The sequence below is a fragment of the Anopheles gambiae genome, chromosome 2, assembly GCF_943734735.2.
Source record: "Anopheles gambiae chromosome 2, idAnoGambNW_F1_1, whole genome shotgun sequence".
NCBI lineage: Eukaryota > Metazoa > Arthropoda > Insecta > Diptera > Culicidae > Anopheles > Anopheles gambiae.
Window position 1 is genome coordinate 17241028 of NC_064601.1, and position 20332 is coordinate 17261359.

At 48.4% G+C, this 20332-nt stretch overlaps 2 protein-coding genes across 2 annotated transcripts in view; one reads left to right on the top strand and one right to left on the bottom strand.

Annotated features, from left to right (window-relative positions):
- Positions 1-5251: 5251 nt before the first annotated feature.
- The window catches only part of LOC5667661 (ecdysone-induced protein 74EF), a 35741-nt gene continuing 20660 nt past the window's right edge, over positions 5252-20332 (top strand). Inside the window, exon 1 of the mRNA XM_001687781.3 lies at positions 5252-7277. Coding sequence (XP_001687833.3) covers positions 6004-7277 — 1274 coding nt within the window. The 5' untranslated portion in view covers positions 5252-6003. The remainder of the gene's footprint in view (positions 7278-20332) is intronic.
- Positions 11101-20332, bottom strand: part of LOC1269345 (HEAT repeat-containing protein 5B) — a 69142-nt gene continuing 59910 nt past the window's right edge. The window contains exon 8 of the transcript XR_009765596.1: positions 11101-11111. The gene's annotated coding sequence lies outside the window, so the exon portion shown is untranslated. The remainder of the gene's footprint in view (positions 11112-20332) is intronic.

Here is a 20332-nt window from a genome sequence, read left to right on the forward strand (position 1 = left end):
ACTTTAATAACCAGTTTTTTCGTCAGACATCTCTTCAACATAGCGATATAGTACTCTCCCAATGAACCCCTTTATCGTAATGTAGGATGCGATGCTGATGCATTCGTTGCTAACAGCTAATAATAAATATCAATTACTCCTTGTTTAGCTCGTTGTCTACGAAAGTCTGCGGCAAGTTAATGTATGCGTCTGAACTTCTTTTTGCACGATTAATTAATTTCTATTATTAACATTTATTCCCTCACTACTTATCAGTCGTGCGTCAACGATCATCGATAATCATCTGTCTTGGTACCTGGTTGGGGAACGTTACGTTCTCGAACCAACCAGTGGCCTCGCAGCTCTTCATTTATGAGGCGTTGATTCTCGCCTGAACCACTTACTGGACCACTTTTTCGTGAGTTCCAAACGAGGCAGCAACACAACGCACTGGGTGCCACTCGACATGCCCCCCGAGCGCTGCAGGACATTGCAGCGAACGGAGAACAAATAGCACCAGCACCAACAACAAACTGTGCTCCCAATGTGCATGTCCCAGGACAAGTTCAACTAGTCGCTCGTTCTGCAGAAAGGTTGATCACCACGCATACGCCTTCAAGGACATTCTGTTTGCGTTCTGCGGACATTCTGATATGCTCCGTCACGATGCAATCCAGTTGGTGAGATAGGGAACAGCACAGACAAGGCCAATATGCAGCAAAACGAGCAGAAAACAAAACCGGCTAGTAGCAGACCGATTCTTTCCATTTACGGACTTCCTGAACGCAGCCCCGGAGCATGTATTTTGCTCTGTAATCACCAAACTGTTATCAACTGCTGCTTAATAAGCGCGAAACGATAAGCGCGACTGGTTGCAAACAGCATTCAAGGCCCGGGGCAAAGGGCTGAATCGCTTACCATGTGCCTTTTGTCATTCTGTAACGTTTGCCGAGCTAGGCGAAGAACAGTTTCAAATCTCCACATCGACACTTTCATCATTCGAAAGCCTTCCCAGACGCAGCCACACTGTTGACAGAACGCAGGTGAAACCGTTTGCCATACCCGCCTGTCCGCACGTTTGACTTAATTCAATCCATCCCAATGCTTTGCTACTTTCCAACTATTGTTTGCTGATCGGTAAATGTGGCGGGAACGTTTCTGAAAACAGCTCCGTCCTCGGTCTCGCAGATGCGCTGTGACGCTTCTTTCCAGCATGAAACATTCATAAGCCACCCCTAGGTCGGTGTGTATCTTTTGGCTGCCATACATTAACGAACTGAGTTTGAGAAGCTCCTTCTAAACAATATCATTGACAGGGAGTATTGAGTTTAAAATAAAGCGGCGCGTTTCTTCATGTTTAAACATACATCTTAACGAAAGTTGCTTCAGCAGCTTTGATTTTGGGAGAAAGTGCATCGCACCGACCGAGGATCGGAACCATAATTGAAGCCAGCCATCGCGCTGGAATTTAGAAATAAAATCTTAACCTTCCATCGCATAGGTTACGGGGCAGACGGGTTCGTCAATGAAACGTGCCTCGTGGTTAACAATAAAAAAGGAAACACATCTGTATCCCATGCTGCGTCCAAACTCCAAACCCATTGCAACGACCCGGCGCCGTGCTTCCTATCGTGCTTCCGCCAGGACTCATCGCGATTCCGTTCCTCCTCCATACACTTGGCCCGCAGGCATCATTCGGTAAATGTCACTTCCTACCGAAACCCTTGGCCACCATAGGGCCACCTGAACCCAACCGCGTCGTGTTTTGTGTTTATGAAGATCGGCTTGACATTTCATCCCGCCGCTCGCCACGATCGTGCGGAGTGGCGAAATTTGAAGACGAACTCGCAAAACGAGGATCACGGATGGACGGGAGAAGCACAGCACACAAACAAAAAGCAAATCTCCCAACATATACACGAAGAAAGTTTCGCCGATCGTGGCCGACGCAAAAACGTCCGAACGTATGCCATTAAAAGTCGTTTCCCTCATTACTCATCGCGGCAAACGCGCGCCACGCTGATAGCACACGGCCGGGTGTCTCGCTCACCGACCGGCTTCGTCTATCCTTGTCTCTTTCGGGACTTTGGGATTTCGTCTGAAAGGGAGGAAAAAAGGTAAACTTGCACAATCTTAGTGGATGCATCCTGCCGTTACGCTGAAAGCGAGAGTTTGATTGCGTTTGATGTGTCGCAAATTCCGCACAAATCGCCGACGGAACAGGTGTCTCTTGCACATCACAAAGCCTCCGGTTAACCGTTATTGATGCACGATCGATCGCTCGCCTTGCCGCATAGAGCATACCGCAGCAGCAGGGAAGTGCAATAAGCACACTGACGCGTCCCGCTGTCCTCGGCGACAAACATGCATACACCAAGGGGGGAGTTCAGAATTCAATTATCCATTGTGGAATGCATGCGCACTGCTGGGCTGGGAAATGCATTGCCCCCTCACGGCACAGTCGGTAATAGAAAAGTAAACCCCACTTTAGGCACGCAGACAGGGGAGCATACCAAACGGTTTCGGAAGAAGAAAGTTGTAGCCCCCTCCGCACGAAGCTATCATATTGTTTGCATGATTTATTAACGACAACCACAGGGCTCTGTAAACAGCTTGCCTAATTGATTGTCCAGCCGACTGCCGGCTGGCCAGCTGGCTGGGACGGCACACGATCGCGCGGCGCCAGGAGGGAGGAGAATATTTAGTGTGAGAAAATTCGATGGAAATCAAACAATTTGCCCCCTCCTTTGCTCTGAGCCTCTGGTAACAAATGTATCTTCCAAAAAATAACATTGGTCAGTACGGAGAGTTTCCCCGTGGTTCAGCTGGTTCAACTTTCAATTTGAGGTTATCATCATTCGCTCACGCAAAAGAGATTCAACACTGCTGTAAAGCTTTAACTTGAACGAAAGAGAAACTGTAGCCACTAACAGATACTTTATTGAATTTCACGCCCAAGAGAGGGCTTTTAATTAGAACCAGCGAAAAATTAGACCCACTGCCAGGCAGCCCGGGCTCTCAGGGTCACCAGACGCACATTTTCGGTGATTAGTGAGTGAAAAGTTTTTCACTTTTCCTCCGGTACGGCTTGAGTTTGTTGTTATGAGCTGAAGGTAGGAAAAATTCGACCTCCTATCATAAAATTAAGCCCAACCAACCAATCGTACGCGGTGAAAGTGACGCTGTGATTGTGGTGGATTTGTGTGTATCATAAATTCTAGCATCAAAGCTATGAGAGCAGAAACTCTGACTCATCTTAAACGACATTCGATTTTCTTCACCGCCACGAGAACGCTTGATACATCCAGCCAGCCAGCCAGTAAGATGCACTTTCAATTTTCAATCACTTTTCCTTTCCAAAAAGGAACCATTCCCGCCAACGCCCATTTCCGTGGTGGACGATCTTTTTTTTAATTTGTCTTTTCACTTTTCCCACGTGTCGCTTCAACACCCTCTGTCGGCGCTGGAGCGCGACACCCCCGAATGTCCCGTAGTGAGTGGGGCGAAAAAATCAATTTCCTCGCACTTTAAAACCTCACCTGCGATCGATCGTGTCGGTTGTGATGGGACACACACACACACACATGGTTAATGGAAAGTCATCATCACCCGAAAGCGCACACCAAAGGGTGGAATGATTTTCAATTTCTTGTTTGTTTCTGTCTTTTTTTGTGTGTGTTCTATTTTGATGTTTTCAAGGAATCGCCGTACATTTGTACTAAAGTTCCGCTCACGATGTGGCGTATGCTTAGTATTTAAATGTTATTTCCTTTCGGTGTTTGTGAACCGAAAATGCGCGACACATCTTCCTCATCATACCAGCACAAGGGGAGAGAGCGGGGTGATTTAATTCAAGGTCTTGCTCCCTGCCAACCCGGCTGTATCTGCAACGCCCGTCTGAAATGTCACCCAATGTCAAACAGAATCAACTCAGGTCCCCGGTTTGCAGCGGCCGTTTTTTGAACCGCACCCGCACCCGTATGAATATTCAAATTTGGAAACGGTGAGTGTGGCTTTTTCCTTGTTTCAATGCTCACCATGGCTCACTCGAGCGTCTCGTCGATGCTGCATCATTGATTAGGATCCGGTTGTGCGAAAATCTAGCTCATCCGAACACTACACCCTCACAGTTAGGACTGACGATCAGCCGTAGCTATCGAATGGTGTCGCTACAACAACAAATCCATACTCAGCTATCTAAAAGTAACCGAAGGAATTCAGTTTAGTTGAGCAAAATAGCTTCATTTGTTACGAGTTTCGTAGAAGCTTTTGTCTAGTAGATTCGATCCATTTCATTTTCATAATTGCTTTTATCTAAAATTATGGCTAAGCAGTTAATTAATTAAAGAATAGTTAAAATACAAGCAGTAAAGCTGTAATCAAAACTCTGAGAAACAATGTAACATACAATACTTAGAAAAACAAAACATAATTAAATAAATAAACAAATAAATAAATAAATACATAAATTACAAACATGGTATATCCAAAAAATAAATAAATAAAGGACAGTATGATAGCAAGAACATTGTTTAATAAAACTGATTAACACGATTGTTAAAATATGATAGAATAAAATAATGTAATGTATTTAAACAGGTTTCATTGAAGTCAATCAGAACTTTTTTTACTCTCGGCTGTTGTCTAAAAGAAAATGTATTTCATAATACTCCGACTGATCGGCAACATTCCACCAGGATCACCTATTCTTCGTACGACCCATTCATGCCCTTTCAGGCCCGAACGATCGCATCGATAGGTCCCGTGCGAGCCCATGGATGCCCATTCATACTTATCTCCCGGGTTTTTTTACACTTTAGCTTTCTGGTTTTCAACCGACTGCTTTCTATCTGTGCCTAACATCGCGATCACACCCCACTTCGCTTCCCCCCTGCGTAACCCTCCATTGGTTTTGCCCTACGTGATAAACATTCTTTTCCGCCTATAATGTAACCTTTTCTCTTCTCTCCCGCTTACCTTTCTCTCACTCTCTCTCTCTCTCTCTCTCTCTCTCTCTCTCTCTCTCTCTCTCAGTATCTCTCTCTCGGTATCTCTCTATTGACAACCATCCAAGCTGGATTGAGTACTGCCCTTTCTCCAATTGAAAAATTCCAAAACCTCGCGATACACGCTCGGTGGAGGTCTCTCCTAAAACCCAAACGCTCTCGGCGCTCTCGGAGCATCCGGATAACCCGTTCGGCGTTACGCTCTCTCGGCAGGGAAGGGGGGAAACCGCGAAGCGCAGCAACGGATCGCAGCACTGCGTCAAGTGGATTCACGCGCCAGCTAGTTTTCTTCCAGCAGCCTTCAGGTGTGCCTCGGCGGTCGTGGCTACAGTCGGCACTACGCCTGTACGTGATTTTTCGCCGTCGTTTCGACGTTTCGCAAACGAATCTCGTGCTCTCCACGCGGGAACGAACTTACCTTCGCCTTCCGCGGCTGATTCGCGTTCGGTTTGTGTGTTTGTTGTAGTTTTTTTTTTGTTCACTCTTCTCTCGCACCAGACGCTGTGTGAAAGTGATGCGTTTAGGAAAGTGACGGCGCAATCAAATATGTGCAAATTGGGCTCCCATGGTGTTGGCCCGTGCGTATCACGCAAACGAGCGCTGAAGAATGCATGCTAGTGTAGGGGAGTGAGTGTGTTGCGTGCTGTTCAGCGCAAAGTTCAGTTCAGATTTGGCTAACGTTTCGAAACTGTGTCGTTTGTGCAGAAGTGCGCCCTAGTGCTTTCATGATAGCGGATTGATCGCGGAAGCTTTCAAAAATTTAGCAGCAAACAGTGAAATCTCATTTTTTGCCACACATAGTGACGATATTGTGAACGGTGTGAACGTGTGAGCGTCTGCAGTGTCGTCCTGTTATTTGTCTTGTGTGTGTGCGCGTCTAAACCTAAATTTAACGATGATCATGTCAAGTTCCGGTGGTGACACGGGCAGCCGCGAGTGATCCATTTCTAGCTCCACTTTCGAAAAGTTACATACCGTGTACGTTCAGCGCATCCCCGGGGATCGCAGCGGCATCACCATGGACTCCAAGACCGAGGTCCGCTCGAAACCGATCCTGAGTCCGACGCGCTCGCTGGACGAAGGCTTCGAGAGCGACCCGGACCGCATCTCGACCGACTCGGAACTAGCGACGGCGCAAACGACACCGGCCTTCGATGTGCTGCAGCGTACCGATCGCGATGGGGTGCAGCACACGCAGATCGCACGGCGAACCTCGCCCACCACCACGCAGGACTCGCAGGGCTCGGCCGGCTCGAAGGACAGTGGCCCAGAAAGTATCCTCTGCCTGGAGGGTGAAATCGAAAAGGAACTTCGCACCAAGCTCGAGAAAACGACCCTCGGCCGGCCGCCGACCGGACTGCCGAAGCCGAACACCGCCACCGGTGGACAGCAGATACGGTACCGGCGAATAAAGACGCGTGCGCCACCGCCCCCAATCGGTTCCTACTACTACCAGAAGCGTTCCGCATCGGTTGACAGTGTGAACCGGGCGGGCGGTGCCTCCGCCCACCACGGCCCCAGCAGCCTGTACAATCTTAGTCTCGATCCGGGCAGCACGGCGAACCTGCACCTCGATCTGGCGTCGGGCCCGGTTAGTGTTGGGCCGCCTGGCACCCAGACGGGGCACGACGTCCTGGCCGGCCGGTTCGTGCGCGTCACCGTCGATCCGCGGCACCATCAGCCACCCGCCTCGCTGAACCAGTACCGGCTGGCATCGCTTTCGACGAACAACATCTACAAATATTGTCACGCACCGGCGCCAATGACCGGCCACTACCATCATCTGCACCAGCAGCAGCAGCAGCAGCACCAGCAGCAACAGCAGCAACCCCTCCCGCATCATCCGCTGCATCCGCTGTCCCATCATCACCATCATCATCCCTTGCATCATCACCATCACCAGACGCAGCACCAGCAGCAGCTGCAGCAACACTCCGGCCTGCACCATGGGCACCACCATCTCAGCTACATACCGACCTCGGTTGCATCGGGCGGCGGCGCGGTCGGCAGCGGTGGCAGCAATCGCAACAATTTATACTCATTACCACCCCAGTACGGATTAGGCGCGGCCGGGATGGGTTCTGGGCTGAATCAGTCCACCGCTGCTGCTGCTGCGGCGGCCTCCTCGATCGCACCGTCCTCGATCGCGCCGTCCCACCCGCAGCCGGGCGCAACCGGATCCGTCGCGATGTCGGGCGTCGGTCCTGCGGCCGGCTCGGCGGTCCGGAATTATCAACATTTCAATCATGTTCCAGTTTGCTGGACTCAATCGATACCCAGACAAACGCGAAGGTAAGCGCCCCGGCGGAAAGTTCCGCACAAAGTTCTCATACCGCTCTGGGTCCACGCTCGCACGACTGGGAGAGGGGAGGGGGGAGCGCACACATTGCGCCCCTAAGTCGCACACGCACTTGACATTGCCGGTTTCATTCCATTTCGTTTCGAGCACGGCATGCATGGGATGCATACAAACGAACTCGCTCGCGCGCTCGTTTGCGATCTGATTTCAGCAGCCACGTACGGAACTAGGGCTAGTCCGCCGCGAGTGTAGCCGATTCGGTTGCTTTTTAACCCTATTTTTAGTGCACTGTCGACCACACACACAAATTACACGCTAAAAAGTGGCCTCCGATGGCCGGAAAAGTTCCAACCTGTATGCCTGTGGCCTCTGCTTATGCTGTGCGCGTACACCACCTAACCCAAATTTCGTGAGCTAAGTGAGCCGCGATAAAGCGCGTTGATAAAGCGCTGGCGTACAGTATCTAACATGTGAAACAGGAGCCGTTTGCTGGCAGCAAGGGATTTCTGTTTGTTTGCCGTGCCCCATCTCCCGGTGCAGTCGTGAGTGTGTGATTAGCACGGCGCACAAGGGCAAACTGCTATCAATCTCTTTCACTTTATCGGACGAATCGAATTATAACCCCATTTTCAGTGCTTCTTTAATGATGTATAAGTGTCCTGAATTGACTCTAGACCTTACTACACACACGACACACACACAAGCTGAACAATAAGGCTTGCATTATTGATATTCTTGGTAGTCTCTGTCCACTGAGTGCGCTACGTCAAACGGATGTTTCTCGGTCGCCGTAAATAGCATCTTCACAGAAAACAGCTAAACACTTATCGTTCACTTAGCAACTCGCCTTCATAAAACGAACCATCCGTTCTATTGTGTTCCTGTTCACAGCTGAACGCGGCAGCTCGATGTACCGTCCTGTTGTCACTTTGGGAGTGCACGCAATTGTCAAGCGGTTGTCAATAGGCTCATCCTCCCTGGTGGCAATAAGCACAGTACCGGTGGTAAGATAGCAAACGGGTACGAAACTACCGGACGGATGGCAAATTTTAAGCCAAATAGCGACCTAAGCCATAAAAATACCCATTATCTGTTCATTAGCCGTCATTCGCGCATCTTGCATTCCAACCTGGGGGAAGGTCGATAATTCGGTGATACTCATCTTCGAATCCTATTGCTGGAAACCACACTACTCGTTCTAAGTCTCATCACACTGCTCTTAAGCAATCCACTAGGCTACATGAAGCGCTGCGAAAGCGATTGCTCCCTCACATCGTTCTCTCTAGTTTTTTTTTCGCCAAATGCTTATGGCACGTCGTTGGTCAATAAAACCGTAAATTATGTTCACCAACCGGCGTAACAGGCATGGTTTGCGTTTTTGCTATTGCCGCGCGCATGGCACTCTTTGCCTTTGATCTATGCAAACGTGACCACTTGTGCGCTGCCGTCCGCCATCGCTTAAACCGTCGTAGTGCGTCCGCAGAGCGTTGTACGCAAATCGATACGGTACGAAAGATTCCACGGTGACATCAAGCGACGAACCTGTCATCTGAAGTCGGTATATGCGGGAACCAACATTAGGCCATCGTCACTATTCCCTGAGTGCTTGCGTGCGTGTGTGCGTGCGTGTGTCTATTTGCTGATGACATTTTGGGAAGAGTCGTACGTTGCGATGCTTCTCATGTTTAGTGCTTTTGTTGTTGTTGTTGTTTTGCTTTCGGTTTTGCTAATGAAAATGCCAATCGAAGTCTGTTGAAGTGGTAGCAAATATGTTGATTTGCTTTCTGTAAAGGTTAAACTATGAACCGTACCGTGCATTGTAATTTGTATGTATTTGTGCTTATTACACACTTTAATGTTTATATTATCTTACGGATAATGTACGGCACAGTAGATAATAGTAAACATTTTATTACACGTTATGAAAAGATTTACCCCTTTTTTGTGGTTTATTGGAAAGCTATATCTTTTTTTAATAAAAATTACTCTATCATAAAAAGTAAGGATGAACAACAATCGTTGAACTGGTTCTTTTCAAATTTCAACCATCAATCTTCGAAATAAATAATCGTCCCATTCGAATTGCCTCTTTATGTTTTTTTAGTTCCATTCTGAACATCCCACGCACGCAAAGCCCTTTGCTTGCCCTGAGCACACTCACACACGTATCTACCGGCTAGCACAAATTCCCACGAATTTTGGCGGCCACTTCCGATCGGGCGATTTGGTGTGAAAATCGCAGCCCCAAACGATATGCTGAAACGATTGACCACCAAGCGGACCACCCTGTAATGGTTGTGTTCCTGTGCTGCCATCGTTAATCTCACCCATCCCACACTCCTGCCCCTGTGAACGTTCTGTCAAGGGCAGCTTCTACCCGGTGTCGAGAGTCGGACCGATAATTGCCATCGTTCATCCCTTGCGGGCACACTCAATAATGTACGACAGGCAGCAACAAAGCGGCAGAAGAAACACCATCCCATCCAATCGGAAAACAATTCACTCCCCAATCGGATCGAAATCTCGCTCTCGGGGGGGGACACCGTACAGCAAGCGACGAACCCTCCGCGAGCTTGCCCAGCGCTCAGTGCACACTCAGGGCAAGGCAGACGAATGTGCCCAAAAGCAAACAACTTTTACTTTCACGGCCCAAAGCATCCGATCCAATCGATCTCTTCAGGCCTTCTCTTTCCCTTTATGGAAGCGTTTTGCGCGCATAAACATATACACACACACGTATATACATACGATCGAAGAAACAGATGGGAGTGAAAACTGTGCAGCAACTCCAACATCACATCACATCAGTCATACGGTTCTGCAATGGCTCACTGACCAGCAACAACATGCTAATGGCTCTGGTGGGCTGCTCCCCCGTTCCCCCATCACCGCTCCATCTGCAGTGGGACAGGTGAAATGTTTGCTCAGCCGCCAGTCATGCTTGAATCAAAAGCCGACTTGCGATCACACCGATTCGCGCAGATCATTTCTTATAATGTACCGCGCTCGGTGAGGGTTAGTACTTTTGTTGTTTTGTTTTTGCTGCCGTTTCGCGCGCCCATCGGAGATAGTTGCTGCCCAATTGTTTAATTTACAACCATAACCTGAATTTCACCGGCTCGCACGCGTGTAGCTCACCAGCGGCAAAGGGATGGCTGCGAGTGGAAAAGAAGTGAGATCGGCCAAGGCGGTTAAAATGGCCAACACCCATCATTCAGTCATCCAAAACATCGCCAGCGAGGGGAGCGATGGAGGGAGGCATAAAACACGCATTTCCATTCCGAAAACAAAAAACTACAGACGCACCGTACCAAAACTCGATCAAGTGTACGAATTATTCGATTTTGCCTACGCACGCTACACTCTCTGGGTTAGCACGGCCGGGCGAGCCATTTTCGATTTTCGCTCGTTTTTTTTTCATTTCCCTTTCATCCTCCCTACCGCTGCGCGCAAATTGCACCAAACACGAGACCGAGCGCAAAGAACAAGCGCAATCGAGTGATAATTAGACCGGGCAAACCGGAGAAGGGGGTCTGGGTTGGATGTGGCCGGAACGATGACGAACCGAAAGATGCGCTTGGAAAAATTTACACACAATCGACACTGCCGGGCCGACACGCCGCCCGCTGCCGATGCTGCGCAAACCATCTTTGCGGCCAACCATCGGGCTCCAATCGGGCAAACTCCCCTTTGAAAAAAAACACCCCATTACAGACAGTTTTTCGAACAGTTCGCGATGGCACCGCTCGATTCGGGCGCGAAAATGTGCACGCGGGGAAATTTTGTATAAACTAATGAGGAAAAAAAGTGAAATTAGCCACCACCAACTGAACCATCCCATCCCCCTCGGCGGGCAGCGCCGACGGAAGTTGATTGCCGCCTTGCTTTCGATTTCGTTTAAGGGCAGGCAACCGAAAACAAGAAAATGAACACGCGGAAACTTCTGCACCGGTTTCCGCCAAAATCCAATTTCGTGGGGTGGGTTTTAAAAATAAGATTCCCATTTTATGCGCCCCATCACACGGCCACCATTACTGGGGCCGTAAAACATGGTAAAAATGACGATTTAACGCAGCTTTTCACCTTCAGCGTACGGAGGTGGAGTTTGTAGCTTGTTTGAAGCTGTGAAGATGCTGTGCTTTTATTTCAGATTGTTGTTGACCACTACTTCCGCCCAAACAAGAGTGCAATTAGAAAAACGTGATCATAAAACGCGGGTGCGCACAACACACCGGCCCCGCGCATTGAGCGCTTCATTTGCAGACACTAAATTCCGCATACACACCAAACAAACAAAAAAACATACACAACAGTTCACCCCCGGGCGGTAAAGTAAAAGTAAACCAACCTGATTCTGGGTGTAGCGTTTGATCCTTCCGCGATACGGCTTGGCCACTTACGGCACGCCGGGGTGGTCGCAGACACAATCGCTTCCCCCCGCGCATGCATGCCGCTGGCTGATTTCCGGTCTTGGCGCAGCGCGCGCGGCAGGGAGAGCCCGATGTGCATTGAGCAGTTTCCTCTTTCCGCGCTTATTAACCGGTTGGATAAGACATTCGGCCGCGCGTCAGCCGCCGTCATGTAAGTCACGACGGCATATGCATACGCGCCGCTCACCAGCCGGAGTCGGGGTGTCTTTGGCAATCGTTTGTCAGAGTGCAGTAATGCACAACAAACGACCAGTACAATATCGGTTTCCTCAGGGGACAAGGGGGAAGAGCAACCGGTATGCAAACGTGCTTCCTCAACCAGCATTACCGGCTGGTACGTCAAATAATTGCACTGTTTAGGCTATTGGCAAGCCTCAGCTACTACAGGGAGACCAAGACGGCGCGGAAGAAGGAGATCGCAAACAGGTTGAAGCTTCACTGCCTTCACCCATCCTTGCAGCGAGTCAAATATTCGTCCCGAAAACATGGTATAATAAATGTGTTTAAAGCAAAAACATAACCAAACCAGCTGAACCAAAAAAACATATCCCCAAGTCCCAAAGGAAACCTGAAAGTAAAAGTTTCTCAACGTGCCACAACCACCACCATCACGGCATGCAGCACACACACACTGGGTCTTTGAGACTGCACGCCGTAAAGATGTAGATGTGTGGATTTTCCATCAAACTTGCAACACGCAAGAAAAGTGTTACAATCGTGAGTGGAAATGATCATTTTTCTCTGGAGCTTTCTTCAAATTTGCGCTACCGTCCGGGCAGGAATAGAACTGTCTTCCCTGTTGCATAACGTCCCGTTCGTGCGCGTTACCACTGCACTACGGTCGACGGCCCAACACCACCATCGGTGGCTGCTGGGTGGATAGGATTCCGGTTTTTGTTTTTTTTTTATGCTGTGGTGCGCCAGCGCGAGGAAGTAAGGAATTTTTGGACTCGCGCAAGCAGGTTTCGTGCAGCGAAAGTGTGTGGAGCCGAAGGTTTTGGACGGACGGTTTTAGGATGTTTTTGTTTGCGAGCTGAAATCGGAAGCAACTTTTGCCCCCAAAACCGGTTCACGGCCGCTCCACCGGTAACGGTTTGTTGCATTATGGGAACACCGGCCGATTTGGGAAGATCGCACTTGGCAGTGTTGGCCAAAACGATAGCGAAAATGATACCGCTTCGCGTTGGTTGCGCTGTGGCTTTTGCTACCATGCACCGTTGACATTTAAATCACTGCACTGTAAATGTTAATTTTCCCTAATTCTATTAGCGCTTTCGTTACCAACGCCATCGTTACCCATCGTTAGCCGTCGACCGCAACATAATTATTATTTGCATTTCGTTCTAATCTAACCGATCTAACCCTGCGATGGTTATCGTGCCTAATTGTTGTTTGCTGCTGCCCGGACGACACAACACGCAATGACTTCAGCCATGTAAATGATTCGTGTTACGTGTCCACCCCTGTCCGCTAGCACACTGAACGACAATAAAACCATATAAAAAAGCCCCGTTGCATTTCACGTAATTAAACATGGACCGACCGACCTCTGCCACCTTCCGTCGGTTCCCACGGGCCGCTCGGGTCGGTGTGGACTGGTGAGTCGCACCGTTCCGTTAATTATAATCTTATTCCGAACGCAACGAGAGGAAAGCATAGAGGAAAGGAGGGTGGGGGGAGATTTTTCACCCGGGCTTTACATAAACTCGCAAAACCTATACGAAAATTACGCATCATTACGCTTTAGCTGCAGATAAAGTGATATCGTACCGGCTAATTAATTGCCTGCGTTTGGGTGAACAAGGGGAGTGTGTGTGTGTACGTCATTTGGAATTCTTTCACCCGATGGTCGATTTCTTGCAATGCAAGGGAGCAAAACAGAAACGAAAGCCAACAACAAAACTGCCGAGGGCAAACCGAGGATGAGCGGGAGGATGAGTTTTTCTTTTGGGAATGGGCACTTCTCGCTGACTCTTCGAACCCGCTGGTTCGAGCAGTGGTGATGATCATCCTTCTTCCTCACCGTGATGCACTTTCAGAATCGTGCGCCCATTCGCCCATTCTAGACACGCGATCTTAGCTATTTTAATTAGCATTCCATTCACCATTCTCTCCCACCAAGCGTCGGGGGTCCTGGTGTCATCTAGTGTGCGCGTTCGGAATCGTTCGACCGTAGCATTCAATGAAACAATTTTATTGGCTGCCCTCGTGCGCTCTGCTGCTCTCTCTCTCTCTCTCTCTCGCTCTCTCTGTATGTCTCTGTGTGCGTTTTTCAGTGCCCTTGCACTTTAAATGGTCCCTGCTCTGTGGGACAACAGCTTAAGAGCGGCTAATCTTTGCCACTTCTACAGCTTCAAGTAACTGCGGCTTGGGAAGGAAAGAAGTAGGCCAGCGCAAACCGATTTTGTTTGGTTTTTTTCGTCGTTGTCAGTTTCATGTTGTATGTATTGTAAAGTTTGGGACAATTATAATTTTTACGTACGATATTGAATTGAAACATTCAAACAAACAAGAGAACCAGCTCAAGTCCGATACCATGGGCCATTGACCATTGAAAATTGTTAACTTAGACTAATACGAATGTGTGAGGTCGTTTGTCGAGAATCATGCTGGGTACAAAAGAACTAGAAGTATCCGTTCTTAGATTTGCCTAAAAATACAAAAAACCAAATGCAATCACAATACTCAACAATGCTTGTTTTAGCTCATTTTTGTATAAGTGAAAAGGCTGAAAGTACAAACAGATCGCGCAGCGACTGCCGCGACATTGTTTAAATTGCCAGTCATGTGCTTCAGCGCCTTCATCGCCCTCCTGGCCCGCATCAAGTGCTGTGCAAATCCGGTGCAGCACTACATTAAATGCATAACCAGCCAGCCACAGTTACGACGCGACCCTTATCCTACTTACTATTGATGATGTAAACGCTCTCAGCGTGCACCCTCCAGCACCGGCAACACTTGTTGGCACTTTCTTACACACCCACAAACGCACACACACACACACACACATACGAGCACATCTACAGGAACAGCGTAAAAGTATAAAAGGCTTGATTCAATCTGCCTACTAATGGTTCGCCCTGTTCCGCATTGTTTATCGAATCCGAACCATCGGGGCCTGCTCGCGAACGCATCACCCCAAACATAAGGGCGGTTTCGTTACAATTTGCGATCGCGTTTTACCCACCACCTGTCTGCGCGGACTCACTTCCCCTTTTTTGTTGTGGCTTTCCGTTGCACTGTTTTGTTTTGGGCCGCATTCAGTCGTCTGTGGGTTGTGGTTTTTTTGTTGCCTTCCGGGAGAGTTTTTCCTACAACGAAAATGTTAATTAGTATCGCGATCATCTTTCAGCTCGGGTCGGGCTCATGCAATCTTGCCGTCGTCTTAATCTCGCAAATTCGGTTCCCCGGCTAGGGGTTTTTGCAAGCTCTGCAAAAGTGTCCCTTCCGATTCAGAGGAAACATAAAAGCCACCCGGCATGGGAGAAAGGCACCGGGGCAACAATTACCCAAAAGCAAACGATCGGACGTACTCTGCGGCAGCGTTCAAGCAGCTTTGAGGACAATGTTTTGAGATGATCCAATTTTGAGGCTAACCCATCTTATCCGGGTACACTACATCGCATCTCGATGCTGTGGGGATGCAACGGGGATGCGTGCTGCTTGTTGAGGGTAGAGATCGGTTAGCGCCGGCAGTTTTGTGGACAATGTTTTGAGATGATCCAATTTTGAGGCTAACCCATCTTATCCGGGTACACTACATCGCATCTCGATGCTGTGGGGATGCAACGGGGATGCGTGCTGCTTGTTGAGGGTAGAGATCGGTTAGCGCCGACATGGATACACGGAACGATGAAACCTTTCATCAAAACCACTCTCCAACCACGGCGAAACATATCCGCGCCAAATGGACATTCACCACGACCACCACCATCACCAAACCGGCCGATTACAGAACAGGAAAGGTGACGAAGATGATTATTTTGCACTCTTCCCGTACCCATCGCCCGGACGATGCTTTTGGATGATGTAACGAAGAGAAAGGCGACCGTATTAACTGGATGCACGAAACGATATACACATACCCACCGCACGAACAACAACATCAACAAAAAACGAAATGTCGTGGCTTTCGCTTGTTTTATGCTTTTATAACAGCGTGCAATCATAATTTGTGCATGCTGCTTCTTCCTCGTTTATTGCGCTAATAATGTGCTCTTCTGATGGTGGTGGTGGAGGTGTGTGTTTATGTGTTTGTGCGGATTGGACCTTCTTCAATTCACAGCAATTCTTGACGGGGCGTCAGTGTGCTCCGGTGCGTATGCTCCAGTTGAAACTGTGCGCGTTAAATATTCTTACGCGTTGGCGAAAGAGATGGTTGGCTCAGTTGGATGATTTTGGCACGTTTTGTGACCACGATGTGTGTATGCATCGAGCGCTGCTATTGTGGGCTTCGAAGCGTAACCTAGCCGAGTGTTGAATTGTAGTCGAAATTTACACCTCAGCGTGGGGCTGTTTCTTTGCAGCTCTGTATCGAAACAAACTACTCCCTCGAGGTGTCATAAATACTGGCGTGATCGTCAGAGTGTGGTACATTGAATGGGAAATAAGTAATCAAGTTGAACAATTGGTTGAAATTAGCATTATTTAATTTTATCTTGTTCAATATAAAAAAACATGCAGATCTTTAGGAAATAATTAAAGGCTGAAGATGTGTATGATATTCCTTGCTTATTAAGGGGATTCCACTCAGCTTATGTGTTATTTTCTCTCATAATTCTTTGAATATAAACTTCCTTACATCAAACATTGCAAAATTTACGATACGATCACTTTTATCTGCAAGGAAGAATTCCCGTTTAGAATTCCCGTTACGTACTCGTAATGCAATATTTAAAAGCTACTCTACTGTTAGAAACCCCCAATTATTTGGTTCCGGGGCGATCTTCAAATTCCGCTCATCAAATTGTTCCAAATGTCCACTCTGTCTGACCATACACCGACACCGGTGGTGAGATAATCGCCCGTTTAATCAGCGGAAGAGCAATCGTCCAACCAAAAAGGCCAACTGAACCACCCCAACCCCGAACGTCTGCTCGCGTGTGCCATCCATCTTCCTCCTGCAGCCGCTGCCGACACTATGTCGAACCCGAAACAACATACTCTACCAATTACCTTTAAGATGTCTCCCGAATCTATGCTTCATCTCTCGTGTACCGGGCTCGTTAAAACACCGCTAGAATTCAACCGTACACTTTGCCCCGTCCCGCAAGACTGTTGCCAACTGCTACTACCCGCCCGTGTGGCGGGCGGAAGCAAGATGAGCCTATCCGCGCGGGCGCCTTGGCAGCGTGGCGTGAGAAACCATGATCCTGTGCTGCATCTCGCGCTCGCTCGCACACGGCAACCCCGGCGACGACGACAACGACGACGAAAATGGGCATTGCTGTCCGCCAAAGCTGCCGGCAATGGGCCAATGAGCTGACGTCCCCGGCACGGTGCGGGTATGCCCACGAGCCGGGTATACCGAAACATACAGCATACAACAATGTTGCGTCGCTTAAGTGAGATGTCCAAATGAGCAATTATCGGGCAAACGGTTTTCTATTGACCCAGTCCCATCGAGGATCTCGGGGACGTAGAACAAACACGAACCTGCGGGGCGGCGCGGATCCGAGAATGATCTGCCCCGGCCTGGCTCGCTGAGCTTTTGCCGGCTCCGCTATACCTTTTCCCCCACTCTAGTGGCAGCTACAATTGGGCCACAGCTGATGAGACACGCCATACCGGTGCACCGCACGAAGTCATCAAGTGGTACCGAAACCGTTCCGTGCACGCTAACGGAACAGGAATGCACTCGAGAGGATCCGGCGGATTGGGACTGGGAAGCAAGAGTAAGGAGAACCCATTTCGTTGAGGCAACATTTGCCATGCGCTGTGATCTTGCATACCGTTTCGAGGCAGAGCTGCAGCATCGTATCGGAAACCGTATCGAATCGAACCGATTTGAACCGAGAATCTGCCTAGCGTCCTCGATGACGATGACACCGAGAAGTGGCGGATAACGAACACAAAATGGGATCACTTATCCCGATGGTAAAACAGGCTGCAAACAGGCAAACGATACAATCTGGGCCATCACCATTGGCGTAACAGAAGGTACCAACTATCTGCTAGCGTTACCAGATAGCTGGCGTTGAAAGTGGCTGACCGTACCGACTACCGCAACCACGGGACAATCCCGACCATAGGCATAATAATCATAATGTTAAAAGGGGGGGTAGCGAATCCCGCTGTTCATTATATTCGTCAACGATCGGAAGCAGTCAGCGGAGCGGGGCTGCGAGGATAAAATTTAATTACAAGCGGTTACGGAATCACGACAATTTATTTCCCACTCGTGCGACATGCGGCACCCATGCCGATATGCATGTGAAGAAAGTGTAGAACATGCTGGGTTTTTTTTTCGCTAGCAAGCGGACAACAAAGCTGGGCGAGAGGCCCACCCCATGGAGGTGGTAGTATATGGGCAATAAATTTATTCTAGATACCGTTAGCTTTTACCGTGCGCCAATGTGCTACCGAGGCTCGGTTATATCCCCGGAGGTCACATGACCGTGGGGTATGGCACTAATTTGCCTGTGGCATGCCTAAAAGATTGGACGATCGGTACTCTGTACAGTCACGCCACCACATTGGGGTTGTTTTTGCTTCTAAAATACAAATTGATTACCTGCACACATTTCGGATACAATATCTAATCATTGAATCTTAAAAAAGAGGATCTCCAGAAGTAAAATTGAAGCGCTCTGCACTGAAATTCGATGTTCGGGGCCATTGAGTATACCATAAAAGGTACTGCTAATCATTTAAAAACGATCTTATCTTCACCTTGAAGGGATTTATGGTTTAAAAACAACCGCTTCGGTTGTTTTTAAAATAATAAAAAGTGGTCTCATTTATTTCATTTCACCTGCTCGCCAAACAAACATAACCTTCATTGTGCCGCTGGCGTTTACAGCACCAGCGAAAGCCCACCAAGTTGATGCTGTAAACCCAGCCCTCCTCTCATTAATCGGATTCTTAATATGTTCTTAACGTGGTGAGATACAGCTATCTAGACATCTAAGCCGTTCTTCTTCACACAAACACTAGAACAGAACTCACGACTCCCACTCGCCGCTTCTTCACTGTCAACCAACACACTCTGAAAAGCGATACAACCTCTCAGCTGCATATAAATCACTGTTCATTAAAATTATTCAATAATTTTATCATTCCATTTCGCTCGAACGTTCGGTGGCTGTGTTCGGCGGCTGGCGAATTAGAAAACGGCCAGTACCGTTCCATTTTGCTAACGACCCCGAACCCGTACAATGTTTGAAGCGCACGATGCCGGCGACAAAAGGGTGGTAAGATAATTATCCTAACATCGTGTCTTCTGCTCTCGGAAAGCGAACAGTGCCATTTCGCTTGGGCCGTGTGTGGGAGCAGCATTCACAAAATCAATACAATTTCCGCACATAAACTATCCCGCAGCTTGATTATACATTAGACGTTCTTGTGACATTGTCTTTAGTTCTATCATCAATATTTTCGTTCGTCGGCATGCTTCCTCCCAATCAATGAGCTGGCAAAAGTCCCGGTTTGCGTCGCTGAGTGGGCATATTTTTCATCTTCCCAAAACGTTCCAGGAAAGTGGTGTCCAGCTGGTACGGGGTTGTTTCTATGTTTGGTATGAAAATAATCATTCCATTTCGTAGCGGTTTTCATCTCCAAACGCAAAAACCTCTCGCGAACGAGCCAATTGAGCTTGGCCATAAATCAATTACAATGGTCGAGAGTCTAGACAATTGTCTCACTTTTTTGTGTGTTGCTAGAACTCACAATTCTATCCTTAATGAATACAAAAGAGGGAAGCGTATTCGCACTATCCGGATGCAGGAACGGCCCGAATCTATCGGGCAAGGGAAATGCTCATTAAGCTGGTTGACTCGGTTTTTGTAACATTATAAACCATTTCATCATTCCTCTGGCTTCATGTTAATGTTAGTAGTGTGAACCTTATATTAGGTTAGAAATTAATGCTTTGTTGTTCTGATTACTCTGCGTCTTTTCAATCGAATCTGAACGCAAGCTTGGAAGGAAGTCTTTCTTCCACTCCTCTCTGATGGTATTTAATGAACTTTAGACAGTTTGAAGGAGGGTGGGTGAGCTAACGACGAAAACAGTCATTCCCTTTCGACCGACCGACCAACCGACCGAACACACAGCAAATTACGTCGCAGTATCACACTCATTAGAATCTCATCCAGCAGAGACCATCGGCGGAACACCCATGATTCCCGTGATTCTGGAACGCGCCCGTAGTCGCTGAACCTGCTGCGAAGATGCTCACCAGCGACCGAGAGAGAGAGAAAGAGAGCGTAAAGAGAGAAGATAAAATAATCCACTGTGAAATTAATCTGATTTTCAGCCATTTTCGCTAAGACGCACGACCTCGCCCTCTCAAGGGCATCTCGTAAACACGGCGTCAGCGTACTCTGGTGCTGTGTGTGGTTCAACATATCTCGTGCTGATTTCCCTCCCGGACGGGGCATTTCCCCGTATGGAATGTG